The 23,822-nt window shown below is 36.6% G+C and overlaps 1 protein-coding gene across 1 annotated transcript; it reads left to right on the top strand.

Annotated features, from left to right (window-relative positions):
* The first annotated feature begins 6,673 nt into the window (after nt 1-6,673).
* LOC140139594 (uncharacterized) lies at nt 6,674-16,854 on the top strand. Its single transcript, XM_072161299.1, has 7 exons — nt 6,674-7,175; nt 9,955-10,102; nt 10,861-11,129; nt 11,689-11,821; nt 14,472-14,737; nt 15,751-15,891; nt 16,647-16,854. The coding sequence occupies exons 2-7, from the start codon at nt 9,971-9,973 to the stop codon at nt 16,852-16,854; spliced, it is 1,149 nt and encodes a 382-aa protein (XP_072017400.1). The 5' UTR covers nt 6,674-7,175; nt 9,955-9,970.
* Nucleotides 16,855-23,822: the final 6,968 nt, after the last annotated feature.

The following is a 23,822-nucleotide window of genomic DNA, read 5'->3' as shown; positions in this document are numbered from 1 at the left end:
TAATTTTCCTACCGGGGTGACACTCTTCGTTAGACCTGGGTCAATATTCATATTGTGGGTCCTTTTCATATCTTGAAATTCCAAGAAGATATGACCCCCAGTGGGGTCAAATGAAAAAGATAAAAAGTACAGAATATAATACAAAATAATTTCACCGGGGTGCTACTCCTCATAAGACTCTGGTAAATATTCCTAATTTGTGTCACTATCTCAAAATGCCACATGAGGTATCCGTGTTCTATAAGCTGCATATCCTATCAACGACTGCTATACCTTGTTTAGGACTTTCAAAAGAAGTACCTGCATGTGCAACCATGACTATTTCAAACTAACCCACTTAGGGTCAAAGGTCATTAAGGGGGTAAAATCTTACAATTGCCTTATCTCGACATCTGTAAGGGTGTGGGGCTCAAACTCAGTGACAACATATCTCATGACCAGGGAACATTTTACAGGGTCAGGTCAAAGGTCATGCAGAGGTCAAATTTAGAAATGCATTTTCTGAACATCTGAAGGGGTAGGCCTACAGGGCTCAAACTCTGTGACAATAAACTTACTGACCAGGGGAACATTTTGGAACGCTATTCAGGGGTCAGGTCAAAGGTTATCTGGGTCAAATCATATAATTTAATTTTCTGTGCATCTATAAGGAGTATGGTACTCAAACTCGGTGTGGTGACAACAAACTTCATGACCAGGGGAACATTTTTGGAACATTTTGCTGGGGTCAGATACCTCCAAAACACCAACATGCCCCAGCTAGGTTTGTGGTCTCTGACCACCATTTGCCACTAGTGAAAATTTGATCGAAAAAGCATAAAAACCTGTGTTTTTTACCCGTAACACGCGCAAAGTGGAGATTTTTTTTTGAATGGAGGGCCTGGATGCGCGACCCCTGTGTACGATCATGGAAATAGAATATCTGTTATTTCCATGGTACGATGTGCCTTAATAAATAATCGGCGAAATTATATTAGTTTGAAAGCGAAAATATTTCACTAATAGACACAATTCTAATTTTAACACCAGAATATTATTAAAAGATGTGGTTTTATCTGACATTACTGAAAAATGGAGTATCGAACGACTGCTTCCACCACGGCTATGCATAACAATAAAAAGTGCAGATGCAGGTAGCGTTTTGAGTGAGTCCATGGTAAGGCCGTATAAAATTAATGTTTTGGTTCTCGTCCAGAGGATTTTCATGAATTGATGAGGGAGGGAGGTTTTTTTTTTTTTTTTTTTTTTTTTCAATGTAAAATTAGCATTGTCAGTAGTTTTCGGTCTTCTCCAACAGTGCTCGAGGAAACGATGAGGCCCTTTTTTTTTTTTTTTCAAATGTGAGATTCTGAGGGATAAACGCCCTAGAGTACCACAAAAAGACTTGGAAGTGATGCTTGTTCTCTAATAAACTTATTTATATGTATGAAGATTTCATAAATCATTCCAAAGTCTAAAAAATTGAAAAATCTAAAAAAAAAAAAAAAATCTGACAAATCCCAGAAATTGAGGAGGGAGGGGACGAGAACCAAAATATTAATTTTACACGGCCTAATGCAAACTGGCATTCACATATTCTTTATTACCAACTTCTATTATTATGCGGCATTAAATGTCGGCTCTGCGATAACAAAATTATAATGACAATTGCAATATATAATAAGAATGCTAAATCTGTCTCAGAATGCTACATTAAAGACGACGTTTAACCTTAATAATTAAGAAAGCGATCAGATTGATGATTTTATATCTGTCATTGTTAGGTGAGATAATCCCACAGATTCAAGCAATTCCTACATTCAATCAGAGAAGATGAAAAGATTATCCCAATTATTGACTCCCACGTCAGCATTTGAAGTAAACATTACCGGGAAACATAAACCTTCATGGCTGAAAAGTTTCATCCTTAAGGGAACAACCCAAAAGTTCGATGAAGCCCTATAATAAACGAAAGTCCTTTCGTTAGGGAGGCATAGGAGGGAAGGGGTCAAAAAGTCCGATTACGTTTGTAAAAAAGTAGTTAAAACATCGGTCAAAGTTGATCTTTTTAAAGGATTTAATATATAAATTTTAGTATTTTCTGAAGTACGATATTGACATTTTAAAGTGGTTGCTTCGAAATAATTTCAAATCAATATAGAGTGCAGTACTCGCAACCTGCAATTTGTAAGTTCATTTTTAATCAGCTGTACCGCACCTTGATTCTTTTTTATTTGAAAATCCAGCAAGTCATAATTTTTTTCGTGCCAAAAAAGTATGAAGAAAAATATTTTAAAATAAAATAGAATATTGGTTTCTTCCATAAACGTGATCAATATCATTGCATTGTTGCACTCCTCCACATCCCCATCCACCATAGCGACGGTCCTGTATCCTATGAATCCGGGTTGGAATTTTCGATATTTGAAAACTTACGTTAGAAGGGACGGGGAGGGGTTAGCCTTCTAACGAAAGGACTTTCGTTTATAGGGCTTCATCGAACTTTTGGGGTGTTCCTTATGTAAATGTTGTATTGATCCCTGGGCCTCAAGGAAGAACAGATGATTAATTGTGTTTTCAACTGATTGAGTGTCCCAGGTTAAAGAAGAAATACAACAAACAAACAACAGGCCTTGCCGTCTAGATTTTAAAGGCGAGTGGTTAATCACTCGCTAGCATGATGCTAGGTGAGCGGTCGAATTTTTACAAATATCACTTATTTGGGTATAATCAAGTAAAGCTTTGGTCTTAAAACGGTATCTATGTATTTATGTTGAAATGCGCGCGAAGCGCGCTAAATTTTTTGACTTTCTCTGCTTGGAGGGGCACACAATCGATTAAAAGCTGAATTGGTTTGATTCGATGGTAGATTTTGGGAGATTTTGGCGAGTGATATTAAATGTCTATGGCGAGTGGAAAATCGAGTTTGGGCGAGCGAGAGCGATCGCTCGCCTCAAGCGGCAAGGCCTGAAACAAACAAACAAACAAACAAACAAAAACCACTGACATTCTACACGTAAACTGGTGTTCTTGTGATGACATAACAGCTGACTGGTAGCAGGTATATCATTTCACTTGATATTAGACTTAGTCGCAGTCTCAAATCATAAACATGACTAAGACTGCAGACTCACTCCCTCATCTCTGCCCCTCCTAATCCGAATCTTTTATCTGTCGCACTTTCTTGTAATTTTCTACGCAATGTGTTCACAACAGACTGAAATAATATTGTTGATATGGAGGAGCCATAAGCCCTACCTGCAATAGCTGCTAGGTGGCATATTTTTAGATCTAATATAATGCATATATTGTAAAATGTCTTTATGGCAGCTATAATTTGCTCATTATAATTTTCTTGTACAAACCCTATGAAACAGCGGGCTCATCCAAACATGATTCAAGAAAAATTTTCTTTCCATATATACCACATTATGATTCATAGCCGACTTAGAATAATACTGTTGCTATGAAGGGGTAACGACAATATGACATACTTTTTAGTCTGGCTAAGGTTGGTCTTAACCCTTGAATTATGGAAAATTTTGCTCCTCATAACTGCCAAATTGTTTGGCTAAAGTCTAAATGGTAAACACTTGACAAGTCCATCTGTTATGTCAAATTTGGATAAAAACTGTTGTTTTGGAGAAAATGCCAAAAAAAAAAACCCAACTTTTTTTGATTTATATATCTAGTTTTTGGAAATTTTTACTGAAGATTTTTTGTTATTTTGGGTTTTTTTGCTCAAAACTTTTTCTCCAAAGCTGAGTACTTTTACCAAAATTTGACATCACAGATGGATTGGCCAAGTGTTTGTCATTCTAAATATGTATGAAGTCTTCCCCACCTCGACGCTGGCCACTCTGATATTTAAGAGTTTAGGCTTTTTTGTAGTTTTTAGCCTGTTTTGACCATTTGTAACCAAGTTTGTCCCCCTTGCAAGTTGCCTTGTGTCCCACCCCACCCCACCTTTGCCCACCTTCTGAAAAAGTGCTAGCTATGCCACTGATCTCAACTGCCAATTGGGCATAATTTTACAATAGCAGAGATGTCACTCAGTTTCACTCAAAATACCTGAAACTGGTGAGAAGAACCTGAAAAAGCATGTGACTGCAGGCCTAAAAGCCCAAAAACAGGCTGAAAATAAATAAAAACATGGGAATTTGGACTCACAAAAAACCTAAATTGAGGCTAAAACCGGAAAAGTGGCATCTCTGCCATAGAGAATAATAACACAAGATATTTACACAATTCGTTTGCAATGAATGAATTTATTTATTAAGTTTATTGCATGGCGTGTGTTACAGATGCTGTAATAATAATCGTAAAATTTCTTTTCATTTTTTGTCCCTTTTTGTGACAAATAAAGGAGTTTATATCACACACAATGTGTAGTATCATTACTTAACTCTGTTCACTATAACTTGAAACATAACCTTTACTATATATTCTTGTTAACGGCACACAGATAATACAGGTTATGGATCAAGTTGAAGTACAAATCTTTTTTTAACGTGATTTTTAGGAATCAGATGAATAGCATTAGAGAGGCGTATAACCTGAAGTTGACAACAACTGGGCTATTCTGATTGAAATACATACACCCCCTATGGAAGACACAACCTTTAATAGTATCCCATACATGGAGTGTAAATTTCAAATAGGGTTTCCTGAATGGGTGACTTTATTTCAAATCTACACCCCTGTGCAGAAGATTAAAGTCATGTCTTCCATAGAGGGTGTATGGATTTCAACTAGAATAGCCCAGTACAGACGTTACAACTGATATTGGTTGAAAATAATTTTGTTAAACTCAACTATTATTTTGTTGAACTCAACTATTATTAATAATTTTGTTGAACTCAACTATTATTAATAATTAAACATGAATAATTTGTGAACATGTCGGGACTTTTTAAAATTATTTAATTGTATATAAATCTAATCTCCTGAGAACTGCCTTTTGTACGTTTCTGAATGGTTAATTATACAGCATTTCTGATTGGCTAATAATGCAATATCTTCATTTGAGTAACCAATTAAAATACAGCTTCTAAATATTTAAGGTCAGTACTCTTTAGCCCTACCACCTGCTTACCATGCTGCTGATTGGTTCAATAAATCATACTAATCTTCTTGTAACCAATCAGCATGTAGTACTCATGAGACTAATTAAGATCTTAGAGGCACCTTTTCTCTCTATCCTAACCTGCAAGTTTCCCAGATGCTGTTCTCCTTGACCCAATTAATCAAATGACCCAGGCGCGTTGTAAGCCCAAGGTGCCCATGGGAGCCCACTTATTTGCAGCATCACTCACTTCTCTTTTCAGGATCAAAACTTTGGGTGCCCCATTTTTTTGACCCACATAACTGCTGATCAACCTTGTGGTATTAATTATCTAATGCAGAGGTGTAGCATCATAGGAGCCCGTGCCTCCCTAATTGATTTGAAATTTTTGAAAATCCCATAATAAAATTTGCCAAAATGGCTTGTGCCCCCAATCGGGCCTGGTGCCACCAATCACAGTCGGTGCCCCACCAATGACTCACACTGTGGGATAATCCCTTCAGCTGCTGTGGTTTGCAATAAAACAAACACCAAACCTGTTTTTGAAGGTTAATGTTAAAAATGAATACCGCCAAAATATTCATTATACAGTAAAGCTATCAAGGATTAGGGCGTTAAGTCATATTTTTGCTACCATGACAAAATTATTTCCAACCAATCAAAAATGAGATAATTTGCATTTTTTCTATTATAAGAAAGCATTAATCATGTCAAAATGAGGGTCTTAAAATGCAAATATTTTTACGTAGAAAAAGATGCAGAATTTGTTTTTCTCAATTAATTATAATGATAATAAACAGCTTATGCAAAAATGCAAACACTTAATACTGTCTGCCTATGAAAACGCCCAGGCAGTACCTACAATTAACCCTATGGGCACTACTGCCTTTTTTCTTACAGAGCCTCTAATTGGCTAATTACATGATATCATCATCTGAATGACCAATCAGAATAGAGCTTTAGATCTCTTACACTTTTAAGCTTAGTAACTTTCAGCCCTACTGGCCATTCTTACCATATCTCTGATTGGTTCAATATATGATAGAATCCTCTTTTTAACCAATCAAAATAGTTCTTAGAGCCCATTGGATTAACATATCAGATACTTATTTTATTTCTTAAGGTGGCTGTGTACTCTCAGACATGCATGTAGTAAAAGTGCAATAACTTTGTAATTATTCGCGCAAGACATATAAAAGTATACATTTTTTTGACGGCAAGATATCAATGAATCTAAATATAAACACAGATTTGGTGTAAAAACAACAATTTTGAAGAAAATCACAAAAAAGTGATTTTTTTGCATTTTTTTTTGGGTACATCATAACAAAAAAACACTCTTTCGAAAAAATTTTGTTTTATTTTTTTCTTGAGCCTGAGACTCCATTCAAAAAACGGTTTTTTTATTTTTTTGATATTGGCCTAATTTTTTGAGATATTGACCATATAAGGCATCAAAATGAACTTTTAAAATTCACAAACGCCTATTTGCACAAAATGATGCCTAAAATCCGAAATAGACCCAAATATAAAAAATGAGAAAACCGTTTCTTGAGTCGATCATGCTTTTACGATGATCATATTTGCTTACCTATAGACGCTGTATTTATTGAGATATCGTGTACCTAATCCGTCATTTCATCGAGAAAATGAACATCAAAATAATGGCCGTTGAAGATGAGGGTGCCAAATTCCGCTCTTTTGTCAAAATTTATCGTAATAAACATACATTTCTGTTCTTGATTTTCATACATATTGTGTAGCGTATAAATCCACAATTCCATGCAAAGTTTGATGAAAATCCGTTCTGTTTTTGATATCAAAAAATGGATAAATTGCCGTCAAAAACATCATTTTTTCATTATGGCCAAGCATTGCAAATGAGCCATTGATCACGATGAATTGAACCGACGAGTTTCGCGCTGGTGTGGGCGTCGCGCAAACTTGATCGATGACGTAGCACAAAATTTGCATGACTAATAGCATGCCAACTTTTTGACCGATCAGGCGATCGGAAAGATGTCACGTGATCATTTTCTTGAGTGATGGACGTATGACGAACGGGAGATTGACATTTCACAACAAGTTTCTACAATATTTGTAAACAAAGATCAGCTGTTTTAAAAGACCGGTAAGCACAAAATTATGTAGCAGTATGGAATATAGTAGCCTTACAATGTTTAAAGCATTTATAAATTGAGTTTCACATTAGCATTTCGTTTGGTTCACGCTCGCCTCATATTTTCGAATTCCACTGTCATGACTGTGAGACGCAAAATGCGATTTTGTACGGTAAGCTTATAATGTCGTGAAGATGGGACGTACATGAATGATGCATTGATCGGCGTCCCGATCACCGTTCATCATATGCCGAGCGGTGAAGTAAATACAGTTTATAAATAGGCCTAATTATAATGACTGCCCGACCACCACCGATCCCAAGTTTATTTTATATAACAAGATAGTATAAATCATACATCCAAACAAATGGGATCATGTTGCTCGGTAAGTTTTTTTAAATAGCTACGAATTTGCTCTCAGTGAGTATGTCGATTTTATATCTTTTTAGTAAACTTGACTTGTTGTAATGGCTATATTGGGATGGGTTTTTTTCCTTCATTTCACACCACTCATGGGGTTATACCTTTGTGGCATTTTGAGATATACCCATTTAAAGACCAAAAGGTTTCTCAGGAAGTTAGTAAACCCGGTTAGTAATTAAGCAAGTAACAATACATACACTTATGTATATAGGGTCTTCCTGCAATGCGGTCCACCAACAAGACTTGCAGGCGCTTACAGGGCACATGACCCAAATCATTTTCTTTTATTATTTACAAAAACCTGATGTGGTGTTCTTAATTTTGATTTTGTTAGAGCTATGTGGTGAATTGGAACCCAGAAACAGTACCTGACTTTAAACCAAATTAGACAAGAAACAGACCCAAAATTACATACATTTTTGGAAAAAAAACACTTTTTGAGACAATTAAAAAAATAACCTTTCTTACACTAACAAAAAACTAAAATTGATGAATTAGGGATTCAATCATGTTTCACCGTTGTTCATCACCGATTAACAACGATGCGTCGCGTCGCTTGAGTGGTTTACTTGGCGAGGGCAGTTGTTAATCGGTGATGAACAGCGGTGAAACATGATTGAATCCTTTCAACAACGAAACAAGCTAAAGATGTCTAATTCACATGATTATTTCACTCGGAATGTCCGCTTGTCATTACCACTCAACCTTACAAGAAGATCACAGTATTTCTCTGTTGATATCAGCAATAAAACTAAAGAATAAAGCGGTAATATTTAGCTGCTACCGCCAACATAAGAGAGTTCACGTTTACGCATATGCTCCAGGCATGATGAGTTTTACACGCTTATGCGTAACGCATACGTGTAACCTTGCGTTTGTGTATATGCTACTAATCTGTAGATTCATCACAGAGTAACAACGGTTGGCTCCTGTACAAAGGGAGAGGAAGAGTTGTTGAAAATACATCCAAGTCTAAACTAAATGGCAGAAAATGTACTACATCTCAGTGCTGCATATCCCTGTACCCTCATTTTCATTAAACCCCTCCTTCAGTTAGGGCTAGACAACATGTATATTATCACTTTCAAGTATGTACATGTATGTATTAATAAAGGGTTCACAAAAAATAACTCCCCCCTAAAATTACAAAACATTTTTTGCATAACCTGACATACATTTCGTGGATTTGAAAAATTTAAAAACCTGTGAATAAAGGAATTGTTTTTCTACCCTCCCAACGTTCTTTCGTCTGAAAATCTTTTGTTTTGGTCAAAAATAATCACGTTTTCTAAAAATGGTGCTTTCAGAAAAAGTTGCACTTTTCAACATCCTCATTTATGTCAAAATTAGCTTCAACAAATCATTATTTTGCACTACGTGATCATTGCATGGGTGACTAAGAGTTCAAAGACAAAAAGGTGAAGGAAAAACACCCAATTAAATCAATCGTAACATTGATACCGAGAAAGTTTCGTACATTACATGTATGGGATGTTGTAAAACGCAACTTTTTTAAAAGCATCATTTTTGAAAAATGTGATTATTTTTGACCAAAACAAAAAGATTTTGAGACGGGATAACTTTGGCAGGGTAACCAAAAGATGCCTCTATTCACAGGTTTTTAAATTTTTCAAATCAACAAAATGAATGTCATGTTATGCAAAGAAATGTTGTGTAACTCCTAAATTGATTTTACCATTTTTGAAACACCGGCTCAATAAAATCTTCTAGAAAAACCCCATACATGTCAATTAGTCATTGTTATATACTGCAAGATGATTGCATGGGTGACTGGGTAATCGTATACATAAAAATTAAAGAAAACAAAAACACCATTAAATAAATCAAAACATTGATATCGAGAATGTTTTTGTACATCAAATGTATAGGATGTGGAAAAGTGCAACTTTTTCTGAAAGCATCATTTTGGGAAAATGTGATTATTTTTGGGTAAAATAAAAAGATTTTTTAAGGAAAAAACTTTGGGAGTGTAGGAAAATGATTCCTTTATTCACAGGTTTTTGGATTTTTCAAATCAACGAAATGTATGTCAAGTTATGCAAAGAAATGTCTTGTAATTTTAGGGGGGGAGTTATTTTTTGTGAACCCTTTAGATGGTTGGGAAAAATTTTTGAACGAAGTTTTGATTGAATGCTTCCATTTTGGGGCATAGGTGCATTATGGGGGTCTATCATAATGGATAGCATCTGCGCCCAGCATCCACTACTCAAAATATTAGACCTGCCTGTCGTCTATCACATGGTAGAGGATAGTAAAAACAATTTTATAGGAAAAAGTAGCGTACAGATTTCAGAGTAGAGTGCTGCTCACATTAAAATTGTTTTTTTTTTGCCGTTTCTATTACAGGATTACCATCGTCATAATGGCAAGGAAGAGGAAACGATCTATGACTGATGATCGTGTAAATTCTTTGAAAAAAACCAAACCCAACCTAACTGCGCAAGCCAACCAAACCAATCAACCTGAACTCAACCAAACTACATCTCAGAAAAAGGCAAGTATTCTGATAAGAAGGGGTCCGTCCACTCTTGTTAGTGCTAAAGCCATAATGTGTTATTTGCTCCTCAGCATCGCCCTCAATTTTATTTTTGAATTTCTACTTTTTGCACCATTGTAATGCATATCGCTATTCGTAGTACGCCTTGTTTGAACATCCCATTAGCCGCGTGAACCTCCGCCAATAATCCGGCAATAATCATGAGAAATAATATGATCGGTGAGATAATACAGGCATTGTTGGTGCTGTACGTCGACTTGACGACTAAACTGTGTGTGTATATTTGAATTCCATCAGCTGCTTGAAGCTCCTGATAATCATGATAGTCATGTTTTTTACGCTTTTTTGGACGAAAAAGATCCTAACTTTGGGAAGAAAGTCCACTTTTCAAAATCGCCCCACCCTGGAAAAAGTCCATTTTTTCAAAATCAGCATGCCCCCAAACGAAATCCTGGTACAGGCCTGGCCTAAGGCCAAGTAAAATCAATTATTAGTTTCTCGTCATAACTTTTTTGTAAATCTTTCACATCCTATCTTTGGTATGGCTCTGACTCGTGCAAATATATAAGTAGGGAACACACTAGCTGCAAACGAGACTAGAAAAGGTACTGACAGCAACAGTCAATCAAAATTTCTTTTTTCATGCGGGAGTAAAAAATGTGTGGGTGACAAAATGTAAACATTTTATTTATGATGATATGCAAATTTTACCGAATATTGTGCTTTTAAATGTTTCTCTTTTTTATACATTCCAGATTGAGAATGCATGGGCATCTTGTGAGATAGCCAGCCCCATCCCATGCAGTGGAAATAATATCATCAACATGGATAAACTGCAGGATGGCATCTCACAAGCTGCCCTATGCAGACACTGCAAGGCAGGGGAACTGGTCCTGTCACAGAATGCGGGGGCCCGGGAAGGTTGGGCTGTTGTTATGAGGCTGACTTGCACGAATTGTGGTATTGTCACCTCATTCAACTCCAGCCACAACCTTCCTGGTAGTCGCTCAAAAGAGGTCAACCGGTAAGTATTTTTTATAATCAATGTGTACCCAGACCGCTCCTAATGCCTCCTATCCTGGAGAAAAAATGAATTTTGCATCCCTTCGCCAACAGGTTGATTTTTTGGATGGTTTTAAAAAAAGAAGAGCATATTTGTTCAGAATGGAATTTAGTAATCACTATTTGTCTGTGTGTACGGTGATGGTGTGTGTCTGTCCGGAGTTGCATCTGAACTGGTAATTCAGGGCCAAATCACCATGTTAAAGGTTATGCTTGCCCCTTCCCCCAACACCCCTTAATATACGTGCACGATAATGCATCTATGTCAATATTGTTTTGAAGTAATTAAAATTCAAAACTTTAAAGTATAAATTTGATTCAAATCGAGTAAAAATACCAAACACAAATAACAGTGTCCAAAGGTAGAATATTATTTCTTGAACTTTAAAACATACCACATTGCACAGTAGGTTAACGCCAAAATAATTAATAATGGACGTATCATCAATTTGTTTTTATAAATTTTTAAATGTATTACCTTATTACTAATCGCAGTTAATGTTTCACTAAATTCATTTCAGAGCGATGAATCTAGGAATGCGATCAATTGGCAGAGGAAATTCAGCAGCCACAACATTGGCTGCTATTTTACAACTGCCGCCGCCAATTGGTCGCAAGCCATGGAGCAAGCACACCCAGACCATCTTGTCTCAGGTAAGTAGATTGTGTAAGATTATTAATATGTGACACGATCTGGTCCATGGGGGCTAAAGGAGGCTTTTTTGAAAATTGAGTTACTGTAATTATTACATTATACAAACAATCATTTACTGAAAACACCAAAGGCCTAGCATATTTGGTTCTAGAGTTTTTTGATGTCCATTTTCTTATGTATTTTATTGTTTTTACTCCATATTTACCTTTATCTCAGTTTCAAATTTGCCGCCTTTGGCCCCCATGCATGGACCAGATCGTGTCACATATGTAAAGGTGAATTATGTGATCATGCAAAATTTATTTTGAGATTTATATATAGCCAATAATAGTATCATACTGTGTAATTTATTGTTTTGAACAAAACTATAAGCTACTATATCTGGGAAAGTTAAGTGTCGATCCTCATTATGATCTGATTTTTAGAGAAATGAAGCGCTGCTTGAATGGTTCATTATTATGTAATTGAAAATTGAATCCGATTTTGATCAATATCATAATCATTTAGCTTGATCGCATAGTGAGGGCGAGTTAGCGCAGCGGTAGTTCCCTCGCTTTGCACCACAGAGGTCCCGGGTTCAAGCCCCGGCGCCAGGGAGGTAAATAACATGTTAACCGGGTAGGCATTTGCCCACCCAGTAAATTCAACTTGCCCATTGCCCAAGAGTGCCCACCTAGTAAATTAGTTTTGCCCACAAAATATTGCGCACCATATGATAATTACTATCTAATTTTACTGCTTTTTTCCATACGAAGGAGTAATGGTGAGTTATAATTAGTATAAGATTTGTAAATACCCAAAGTGAAATATAGCACATGGCTGTATAGTAGATCTGGTAGCCTTTTTGTCTCTTTATTGAGGTAACAACTTCAGTGACAAACACTGCATTCCAAGCAGGCCCTCTGATGTATGTATGTTCCATTTTGGTTGGGTTTTGCAATACTTTCTCACACATTTATCCTATTGCGTTGTAATTTTGAACGTTGATAGGGGAAAGTGCATAGAGCTGCTCCGTGATGGGGGAAAGTGCTAGAGGTCAGCATTGGCAGTAGAGGGCAGTGTTGAATTTGAGCTTGATTAGACTAATTTCGAATTTGACCTTTGACCCCTTCACTTTGGGGTCATTAATGTTTGCAAATATGTTTAGATCATGTAAGGATAATTCTTGTTGAATTTGAGCTTGATTGGACCAATTTTGAAATTTGAAAAACTGTATCAAAAGTTTATAAAAACTGTATCAAAAGTGTATAAAAACTGTATCAAAAGTGTATAAAAACTGTATCAAAAGTGTATAAAAACTGTATCAAAAGTGTATAAAACTATCAAAAGTGGATATAAAAACTGTATCAAAAGTGTATCAAAAAACTATATCAAAAGTGTATCAAATGGCATGTACCGGTATCAAAAATAGGGCGTTCCTGCTGGCCAGCATTAGAATTGGAACGCTGATTTCATACAGTGACATATTTGATACACTTTTGATATAATTATGTATGAAATGTGTATGAAATGAAAGGATCAAAATTTCAATGCTAATTTGATACAGTTTAAATTGGAACGCTGATTTGATACAGTAACATATTCGATACACTTTTGATATAAATTATGTATGAAATGAAAGGATAAAAATGTCAACGCTAATTTGATACAGTTTAAATTGGAACCCTGATTTGATACAGTTACATATTTCATACACTTTTGATATAATTATGTATGAAATGTGTATGAAATGAAATGATAAAATTTGAACGCTAATTTGATACAGTTTAAAATGGAACGCTTATTTGATACACATATTTCATACACTTTTGATATAATTATGTATGAAATGTGTATGAAATGAAAGGATAAAAATTTCAACGCTAATTTAATACAGTTTAAATTGAAACCCTGATTTGATAGTTACATATTTCATACACTTTTGATATAATTATGTATGAAATGTGAATGAAATGAAAGGATAAAATTTGAACGCTAATTTGATAGTTTAAATTGGGAACTTATTTGATACAGTTACATATTTCATACGCTTTTGATATAATTATGTATGAAATGTGTATGAAATGAAAGGATAAAAATTTCAACGCTAATTTGATACAGTTTAAATTGAAACCCTGATTTGATACAGTTACATATTTCATACACTTTTGATATAATTATGTATCAAATATGTATGAAATGAAAGGATACATTTCATTTGATACTTTTTTGATACATTATCTTGGCATTTGATACACTTTTGATATGTATAAAATGTGTATGCAATGTTAATTTAATACAGTTTTGATACATAAAAGTGTATGAAATGAGGGTTCCAATTCAAATACTTTTTATTTCATACATTTTTCATACGTATCAAAAGTGTATCAAATTTTAGCCAGGGTATATCAGGAATTTTCCTAAACCTTTTGAGAACATTTCATTTTTATTTAAAAGATGCCCCATATAAACTGGTGCCAAGAATTGCTTTCCCTCTTTTTGTCCAGTCCACAGGTGCTTCTCTCTCTCGCTCTCTTTCTCTCTGGAAGTCCTGATAAGTTTTTGATACTGAGGTTATCCATCAAAGATGTTGGTTTTCTTGTCAATGATTTATTCTAACTACTTAATTGCATGACATTATTGCCTATATATACTACTTTAATATTTAAGGTTCATGATGTCAGCGATACAGCCCGACTTCAGGTAGCCAGAAGACTCAAGCGCCAACTTATAAAAGAGGGCTCTGTACCTGGTACCAAAGCAGATGATGCTGATAAAACTGACAGCTTCATCGACAGTCTTACTGTTGATGTTGCTGTCAGTTTTGACGGGTCATGGAAGAATCGCGGATTTTCATCCCATCATTGTATTGTTGCGGCTATTGCGCAAGAGACAGGAGAGATATTGGATGCGGAATACATCTGTAATTTGTGCAGGTACATTGTAATGATTATATCAGTGAATGTTTCTCTTCATCTTTACATATTTTCTTGTGTGTACATATTTTTTTTCATTATAATTGGGGGCTCAACATTGCAAGTTATTTTCACCAGTGGCTTATTTTCACCACAAACTAAAGTTTGTAGGGCACAGGTCAAGAAACAAAATTGGTGCCCCTATCCCCCCACCTGAGAATATCTTATTAGATGCCGGGGTGTGGGAATGGCATATTTTTTTAAGCGAGGCCGATTTGGGGCCCCCAGTGGTAGCGCCCGGGGCATGTTGCCCCCCTCTTTCCTCTGGCTTTCCCCCCTAGTTACGCCACTGATTTTCACAACCCAGTGATTTGTGGGACTTTTTAATTGTCAGGTGGCGAATACCCGGGGAGGGACACTCAACTTAAATTTTGGTAGTGTTGTGCGGCACTTACAGTCAGCCTGCTCTGAAGTACAAAGTACAGATACGAACGCATACATTGTGCCGACTTTGAAGGCATGCACTCATAACTGCAACAGAAACGCAGCACTACGCACTGTTAACGCGCACGTTGTCACTTTGTACTAATAGACAAACTGTAGTGCTACACTTTGGGAACTGATTTTGTGGCAAAATAGGGGCTTGATGGGCCAAATTATAGGCATTGGAGCTAAAAAATTCAAAAATTATCTGAAGTTTATGCTCAATGAAATGGAGCATGATGCAGATGTTGGTCTTAAAAAACTGCCTGAGAGAAAAGGGACCCTTGACCGCTGCACATCCCACAGGGGTAAAAACTGACAAGGCGTGGGTAACATAGCTGTAAAAAAGGAGTGGATGATCGAGGCACGATGGCTTCCAGATGTTCAGCCCGAGCGGTAAAGGCTAGGGGTAAACTCTTGCATCCTCGACAACTATAAATGCAGCAGTAATAGATCACCAGAGAAGGGGAAATTTTTGGAAATCACCTTTACTAATGTTGGCACACAATTCTATTAATGAACTTGCCCTTTGTACCTTTTCACATGTATAGAGAATGCACAGATAACTCTATGGACAAGAACTCTGACGAGTATATTAACTGGATTGTGGAGCACACACCAAATTGCCCACGCAATTTTTCTGGTTCTTCCCAGGCCATGGAGTCAGAGGGTGTCAGGCGTCTTTATGAAAGGTATATCCCATTATTTATTAATCTATACAATAATATGCATAGTCTATGTGTCTGTCTGTCCGCCTCTTTCCTCAGAGATTAGGGGTTACGTTTGTCAATCTTGGCTTGGTATGAGAGAGAATGAGTTTATATTTTTAAGGTCAAAGGTCAAGGATGGGTTATGTTCAATTGAAGTCTAATTTCAAACACTTCAAATGGCAAATTTAGTCATTCCATTGTGTTGACCTTGGACTCTCAAACAAAAATGTCCAAAGAGGTCATAGATCAAAAGCCAATAACCATGACAGCCGAAAACCGCGAAATCACGGGTAACCGCTCTAGTTGTTAATATTCAATGCAAACAGTACGGAAATGCTTTAATATGCATATTTTCCAGCTTGTTGGGCTCGCAACATATAGACCATTTAAGGTTTGCAAACTGGGACCAAAAAAAAATTTGGCATGTGCAGAGGAGGGGCAAAGATTTTTTTGGCAAGTCAAGTGGGGGGGAAGCAAATTTTGGCAGGCTGTTCAGAAGGGGGGGTGAATTTTGCACAGTATATTCTGATTAAAAGATATAAAAAACATGGCCTCTACAAACAGTAGGAAATCTTTCTGGCAAAAAAATTCAGAAATAGCTTTGTTGACTTTATAATAAGGCCCATTCAGTTATAGTGATTATTTTAATAATTCCCTTAAATTATGGAATATGAAATAATGAAATATGAAACCATGCAATAACATATTATGTTATTAATAAATTCTGTATTTCACAGATCAGAAGACACAAAACTCAGATATACCGTCTTTGTTGGAGACGGTGACTCCAAATCATTTCTGTCTGTGACCAAGGCAAAACCATATGATGTGCCCATAGTGAAGGAGGAATGTGTAGGTCATGTTAAAAAGAGGATGGGAACTCGTCTACGTCGTTTACTGAACAGAATGGCAGGTATGTATTTCTATAATATTGGAGTACCGTAGCTGATTTATTCACTATAAAAGAAAAATTGATTTATTTGAGAACACACAGCTTGTCATATACCATCTTGAACTGGGAGACAAAAATCTGTGATCGGATGAAAAATCTGTTATCCAACAGATTTTTCAATGGGTAACAGATTTTTCACTTTGTGAGCATAGCGAGGGAGTAACCCAGGTTGTGCTTTTTGGTATTAGTTTAGAACATGGCGCTGTATGATTTTGTGTTATAGCGGTCTGCAAATCTGCATTAAGGGTCTGTGCAATAAATATGAGCCCTGGGAAGGGTAAAATTAAGGGGGCAAACAATTTCTGGCAAGCGGAAAGGGAGGGCAAGCAATTTTTGGCAAGCCGAGAGGGGGGGGGCAAGTGATTTTTGGCACGCCTTTTAAAGAAAACACTCTAAAGAAAACCGTACGGAAATGCTTAAATATGCAAATTTTCATGCTCTCTGCGCTCGCAACATGTATATAGAGCATTTAAGGTTTGCAAATTGGGATCCAAAAAATTTGGCATGTGCAAGGGGGGGGGTACAAAGATTTTTTGGCAGGCCAAGAGGGGGCGTGCAATTTTTGGCAAGCTGTTTGGAAATTTTACCCCCGGCTCATAAATATTGCACAGCCCCTAAATAGGATACAATGTTTATTGCAGAAAGATCCTGAAAATCCTGTAATCATGAAGTTTGTCCTTTTTATGTTTCAGATCAAACTTTCTGATGGGAAATTACTAGGGGGGGCAAAGCGGTTAACATTGGCAAGAGTTGATGCATTTCAATATTTCTATGGACAAGCCTTGATGGCTAATAAAGGAAACCCGGAGGCAGCACAGAGGGAGATAATGGCTTCTTTGAAGCATTACTCTGCAGAAGGGGATCATGAGGACTGCCCTGAGAGATGGTGCAAGAAGAAGCAGGACAAAGACAACAAGCAGAAGATCAAAGACCCACTTCCACCAGCAGTTGTTGAGGTCATAGAGCCAATATTTAAGGTATAGTGAAAAGCATTATGGTTAAAATATGTAAATTTATGCAGAATCAACATTTATGAATATTGTCTTTAAAATTATAAAAAGCGATTATTAAAGCCACAAATGTCACCTCCAAAGTGGGAGTGTTCCTGGGCCATTCAGTAACAGTATCTAGACATTTATGCAAGTTACTTGTCAATTTTGGTTGGAAACAAGCTTTTTCTATGGTGACTGGCCAGCTCATTAGCGCGGTTCTGCCCTCTGTTGATGGCAGGGCTTCAAACTCCTATCATGGCGACCTTAGAAGTGCAGGGCCGGGTTAGAACTTAAAGTACAGAGCCGTGACCAAAGTGATTAATAAAATAAATGGAAAATACTTAATATATGAAACTATACGGCAACATTACTAATGTTTTTATTGGATGAAAATAAATTAATTTAAATTGAGCTGTCTTTATCGTATCATTTTGGAAAGATTTATATGGTTTTATCCTCATTTTCATCATTATGTTACCAGTGCAGTACAGCAGGTTATATGCCTGATGAAATCTGGAGGTTCCATAAGCAAGTTGGCAATTTCCCACTGACTTAGGGGCTGTGCAATAATTATGTGTACCCCCGGGGTGGTGAATTCTCAGTGATCTGCCAAAAATCGCTTGCCCCCCCTTTCGACGTGCCAAAAATCTTTGCCCCCCTTTTGACGTGCCAAAAACCTTTGCCACCCCCCTTCGACGTGCCAAAAATCACCCCCCTATAATTCACCACCCGGGGTACACATAATTATTGCACCACCCCTTATAAATATATTAGACATCCAGATTTCTGGTCTCTAAAATGTCCTAAAAAGAGGTACATGTGGAATAGCCATTTCAATCAATGCTCGATTGTCATATTTTGGTAAGTAATATTTTTAAACTTGCATTTTCAGGAACTTTCGGATCTTAAGTTGTTAAGGCATTGTAGCCAGTGTACCACACAGAACAACAACGAAAGTGCTTCCATTCCTTGCTTTGGAGTATGGTTCCTAAGGAGGGTTTCAACTCACCGAATGAAATCATGTTGGCACTTGAAATGGCTGTGTTGTATTTTAACCAGGGCCGTCTCAGTGCCAACATGGCTTTGTTACCTTCTGTTGGGTTGAAACTCTCAGCTGGAGCCATACAGGCTTTCCGAAGAATTGATAACACCAGGATGGTATCAAGTGCAGCAAAGAATACAGATGTCGCCAAGCAACGCCGGATGCAACTTAAGTATCGTGAGAGGACCATCGGCTTCAAGCATGATGTGTCGCACTATCAAAGCGGACAATTTCACAGTGGTAGTGAGAACATGCAAGCAAAACCAAGGTGTAGGACCTGTGGTAAGCCTAGGAAAGGGCATGCAAAATCCTCATGTAAATAGTGCAATATACTTGACTTCCCAATTTACTTATTTTCCAATGAAATTGTACAAAAATGCACTTCAACTTAATGTTTATGCTTGTTTAATGTACTTTCCTCTGGGGTTTGTACATGTATATCAACATCTCTGCATGTGTGCATTATTTTCTCAATTATCTAAAAGCAACAAGGAAGTTTTAGACCTTTATTTTTGTGAATATACTTCTTGAACCTTTCTGCATGTTTCAGTACCACTATGAAATTATTAACCACTTTGATTGACTTATATTGGCTCTTGGATCTCCAAAGCTGCTGGTGCTAGTGAGTCTGCCACCAGCTATTTGTTGTTTTTGTTCTACTTATACTTTTTGCACATACCATATAGTCTCACAGAAGTCCTCATTTATCTCCTTTCTTGCCACTGAGCTACCTTTGGTTTTCTTTACCATAATTGTTGGCCATATAAATAAGTGAAAGTCCAAACTCGTATTAATGTTAACTCAGGGACTAATATTTTTTGTAAATGCAATCATTCAGCAATAATAGGCTGTAATGTCGGGAGAGCATGTTTTGAGATATGTCCATTGAATCCCTCAAAATGAAAGGTAACCAAAGGATTTCAATATTAATATTTCACTAATTTTGTCTACACGTCCCTGCACACAAACAACAGGGACCTTCAAAGTTAACTGTCCGATATCTCAAAAAGGGAAAATACCGACATTACAGACCGTTTGTGGTGGATGGTCATATATGTTCATGTGTCATATAGTGGGACATACTATGTACGAGGGTCATTCAAAAAGTTCTACCTGTTGGGTCATAACTTTTGTTATGTTAAAGGTAGCTACTTGAAAATTTGAGTATATATAGTTCGTAATGTCACCTACAGGTGGTGAAAATATCATGTCAGGTCACCAACAAAAATCTAAACATTGTCTTGACATGATTTTTATACCACCTGTAGGTGACATTAGGAACTATATGTATGCAAATTTTCAAGTAGATACCTTTAACAGAACAAAAGTTATGACCCAACAGGTAGAACTTTTGAATGACCCTCGATATCAAGAGAGGCATTACATATTACTCTACTCATTAAGGTTTGCCGTGATGTTGCAGAAATATTATTTGTCCAGAAAAGAATGATTTAACTTTTGTTCAGAACACATTTACGTTGCTCACAAGTGGCGTAGCGGGAGTCATCCTATTTGGGGCACCCACCATGATTAGGTGTGGTAAACCAGTCCTGATTGGGGGGTGGGGCATGTGGCCCCTATGATGCTACACCACTTTTGTTCACATTAAATGTTCTTTTTAAAATATTAAAGCTTTAACTTTCTTTAGCAGATAATTAATGACTCCTTTGACCTTTGACATCAAAACTGGATAATAGACGGCTTTCGCTGTCTTCACAACAGGAAATAGTCAAACTCTGCACATTTTGATTCATGATTAAGTTAAGTTTCATAAAATGAAAATAATAGATTTATTAGCATTGCATCATTTCATGAATTTACAAAAGACAATTATTATACATTTATTTCAATGCCTATATTGTTACTATTTGACTGTGAATCTCAATTCACACATTTACATGCCATTTGAGACATGATCAATGGAAATTAGTCTAACATTGTTGATTTTGAGTTATTGTCAAAACAGACGCTCAAATTCTTCTGTTCCTTAACTGTTAAATTGCCTCTCACTTGGTATGGAGGATTTCAATTTCTGTGTTGTTTGCATCATAACATGCAAAAACATCTTGAAGCAACAGAAAAACTATAGAATAATGCATATAGACTAGTTTCTGCTGACCGTGTCAAAATAAGGAAAAAAAAACAACAACAATGAATAGACAATTGTGGAAGAGGTGGTTCTTGTGTTATGGCCAGGTTCTGGTGCTTGTGTGCGACTAAGATGGGACGAGTAAAAATGAAGATTTCTGGATTTAAAAATTTAAAATTTTCAACAAATTATTGTTGTATATTATGAATAAATCTTGTTTATGGAACACATTTGAAGACCTGCATGTGTGGTATCTTCGTGCATAGTGTTCACATCTTTTTAATCTGGTTAGAGTTACTTTTGACAACCCTAACCTAAGCATCAAGTGAACCCAACCAAGAACCAAAACTTCTCCCCAGATTGATTATGTTGTCAAAATAATTTATTTTAAAATGAAAAATTGTTTCATGTTAAATTCTGAATAAAATTTATGACATTTATAAATCTACATAAATTGCACACATTTTGGCTTTGTTTGTAATCCCGAAATCTTCAACCCTGTTTCCTGTTTTCATAAATATTACTTGTTGTATTATGCGGCAGTTCCAAATCTTCAACAGGGGGTGTATGGATTTCAAATGGAATAACCCACGCAGCAGTTGACATTCATTCAGCATCAACTACTGAGTAATTTTTGACCTGCTCCCACGAAATAAGCATAATGTGGCAATGTGCGAGTTTGAGACATTGCAGCTGTTGAGTTGATGTTGTTGCCTCTAGACACTTATATTGCAGTAGTATGTTCTCTGTGAAGGAATATTCGCTATCGAAGTGATGTAATAATCTGATTAACTACCATAGCATTGTAAAACAATTTTTGAATGTATCACGCTGCAGTGCACTACAAGCACTACTCATCAACTGTGTATCTGCAATCGTAGATTGAATACAATACTGCTCCTTTCAAATATACTTAACTTACAGGTGCGAGTGATCAGCTTGATATGGCTCAATGCAAAGGTAATGCATGAATGTACCAGTGCAACACGGTATATTCAAAAATTGTTTTACCCTATTGCTATGGTAGTCAATCCATATTACATCACTTCGACAGCGAATAGAATTGGATATAAAGTACAGAATATCATGTTCCCATTTACATACCAGTACCACTGCTTATTCAAACGAAGAACAGCAACTCAAGGTCTTAAAACAACCAATTTGCAACTTTACGCTCATGTTGTGGGAACAGGTCAGATTTGCTTCTAGTCTCCTTTATAGAGGCCTTGTATGTGACGTATCATCCCGTAAATATGGCAGACTACTCAAATGCATTCAACAAAAGCATGATTGCAATCTACCGTGACAGTTCGTCTCACACACATAACCCTGCACTACGATCAACTAGGTTGATGACAACATTTGATTGAATGGACTGCACTCCGCCATAACTACGGTGAAGGACACCGGCTCAAATCCTTTGTTTGGAGCCAATCGACAATTTCATGCAGGGCCTCTATTGATTTGATTATTAGAAGTTATCTTACAAATGTCATTCTCCATGTTTGTCAATCCACATAGGAGATACACTCAGGGTCATGCAATGCAATTCAATTCATGTTTCTCAAGTTATGAGAACAACCTTATTCTTAAACTGTACTACACTTCTGAATAACTCCAATACACACTGCTACCTTGTGTTCAAAATACTGCTACTTAGTATACAAGACACACCCCTACATGTACTTTGTGTGTAAAACACATTCCTTTGTGTGTAAAGCATACTGCTTATTTGTGAATAAAAACACACATTGCTACTTTGTGTATAAAACAATGCGTTCGTTGGGACATTCAAAGTGAGGACAAGTGTCAAAGTTACGCATTTAAGGTGGGGACCTTTCTACAAAAGTGAGGTCAAAATCGGAGTCATCGCTTAGTGAGTAGGTGCATTGGATAACACTCTTCCTATAGGGGTTATAGGGTATTATCTTACTTTGTAAGCTCGTTTACAGACAAAGTGAGGATATAACAAAATGACCTCCTTTTGAATGCCATTACAAACCCCATTAACACATATGTGTATCACAAGTCCTCGCTTTGAATGTCGGCACATATGGGGTGCTTCTTTGTGCGTAAAAGGCATTGCTTTTTTTTAGTAAAACACACTGCTAATCGGCAGATAACACATAATAGCATACCCAGGTAGTGTACAAGCAGCTTGGTGCACCACTGACACGAACCGTGCTTTGCGTATTGCTTGATTGAGACAAGCTTTTGTGGATTTACGCAGGTGTAATTTTGAACTTGATTCGACATGGGTGTACATTGTAGCAACAATAATATATTATCGTAACCACTCGGTGTATAAGCCCACCTAGATGGCAGATTTCACTTCAAAATTACACACAGGATTACCTTAATACTCTACTCTAAACACATGTCAGTAACCAAGGAGTTGTCCAACTGACACAATAGCAAAATGCACTTACATTAGTGGTGGGTTAAAGAATGATGATGCTTCCAATTCTTTAGGGAACCAGCTTATTTGATGCAGTATGCTCTCCTGAGCATTTTGACACCTTTTTCATCCAAATCGGCCAAAAAATGAGAAGGTGCCGGGGGGGTCTGTTGGGGGTCTGAAAATCAATATTTTCATCAACAATCATTATTATATGCTTGATTCTGTTAAAGTTGGTATTGATTTGTATGTAATTCGTTTCGTTTTCTGAAAATGGCTATTTAACGTCCAAATAAGGATATGAGGGCGCTTTCCATTTAAACTTGCAAAGCGATCTTTAAAACAGAAATTTCAACGGTGTATGTATGAAGATAATCATAGGTAGTACGGTTTGATTTTGGCAGCCATTTGAATATTTCATAGAATGCTGCCATTCAACT

Source organism: Amphiura filiformis, chromosome 18 (assembly GCF_039555335.1).
Source record: "Amphiura filiformis chromosome 18, Afil_fr2py, whole genome shotgun sequence".
In the NCBI taxonomy this organism is placed as follows: Eukaryota; Metazoa; Echinodermata; class Ophiuroidea; order Amphilepidida; family Amphiuridae; genus Amphiura; species Amphiura filiformis.
Note: the sequence above shows the minus strand (reverse complement) of the source record. Positions and strands in the feature narration are given on the sequence as shown.

Excerpts from the sequence above, each read along its gene's own strand:
- LOC140139594 (XM_072161299.1), top strand. The coding sequence starts at position 9,971 with ATGGCAAGGAAGAGGAAACGATCTATGACTGATGATCGTGTAAATTCT. Across the intron at positions 14,738-15,750 it reads TACATCTGTAATTTGTGCAG|AGAATGCACAGATAACTCTA; the intron begins GTACATTGTAAT and ends TCACATGTATAG. Across the intron at positions 15,892-16,646 it reads GTCAGGCGTCTTTATGAAAG|ATCAGAAGACACAAAACTCA; the intron begins GTATATCCCATT and ends TGTATTTCACAG.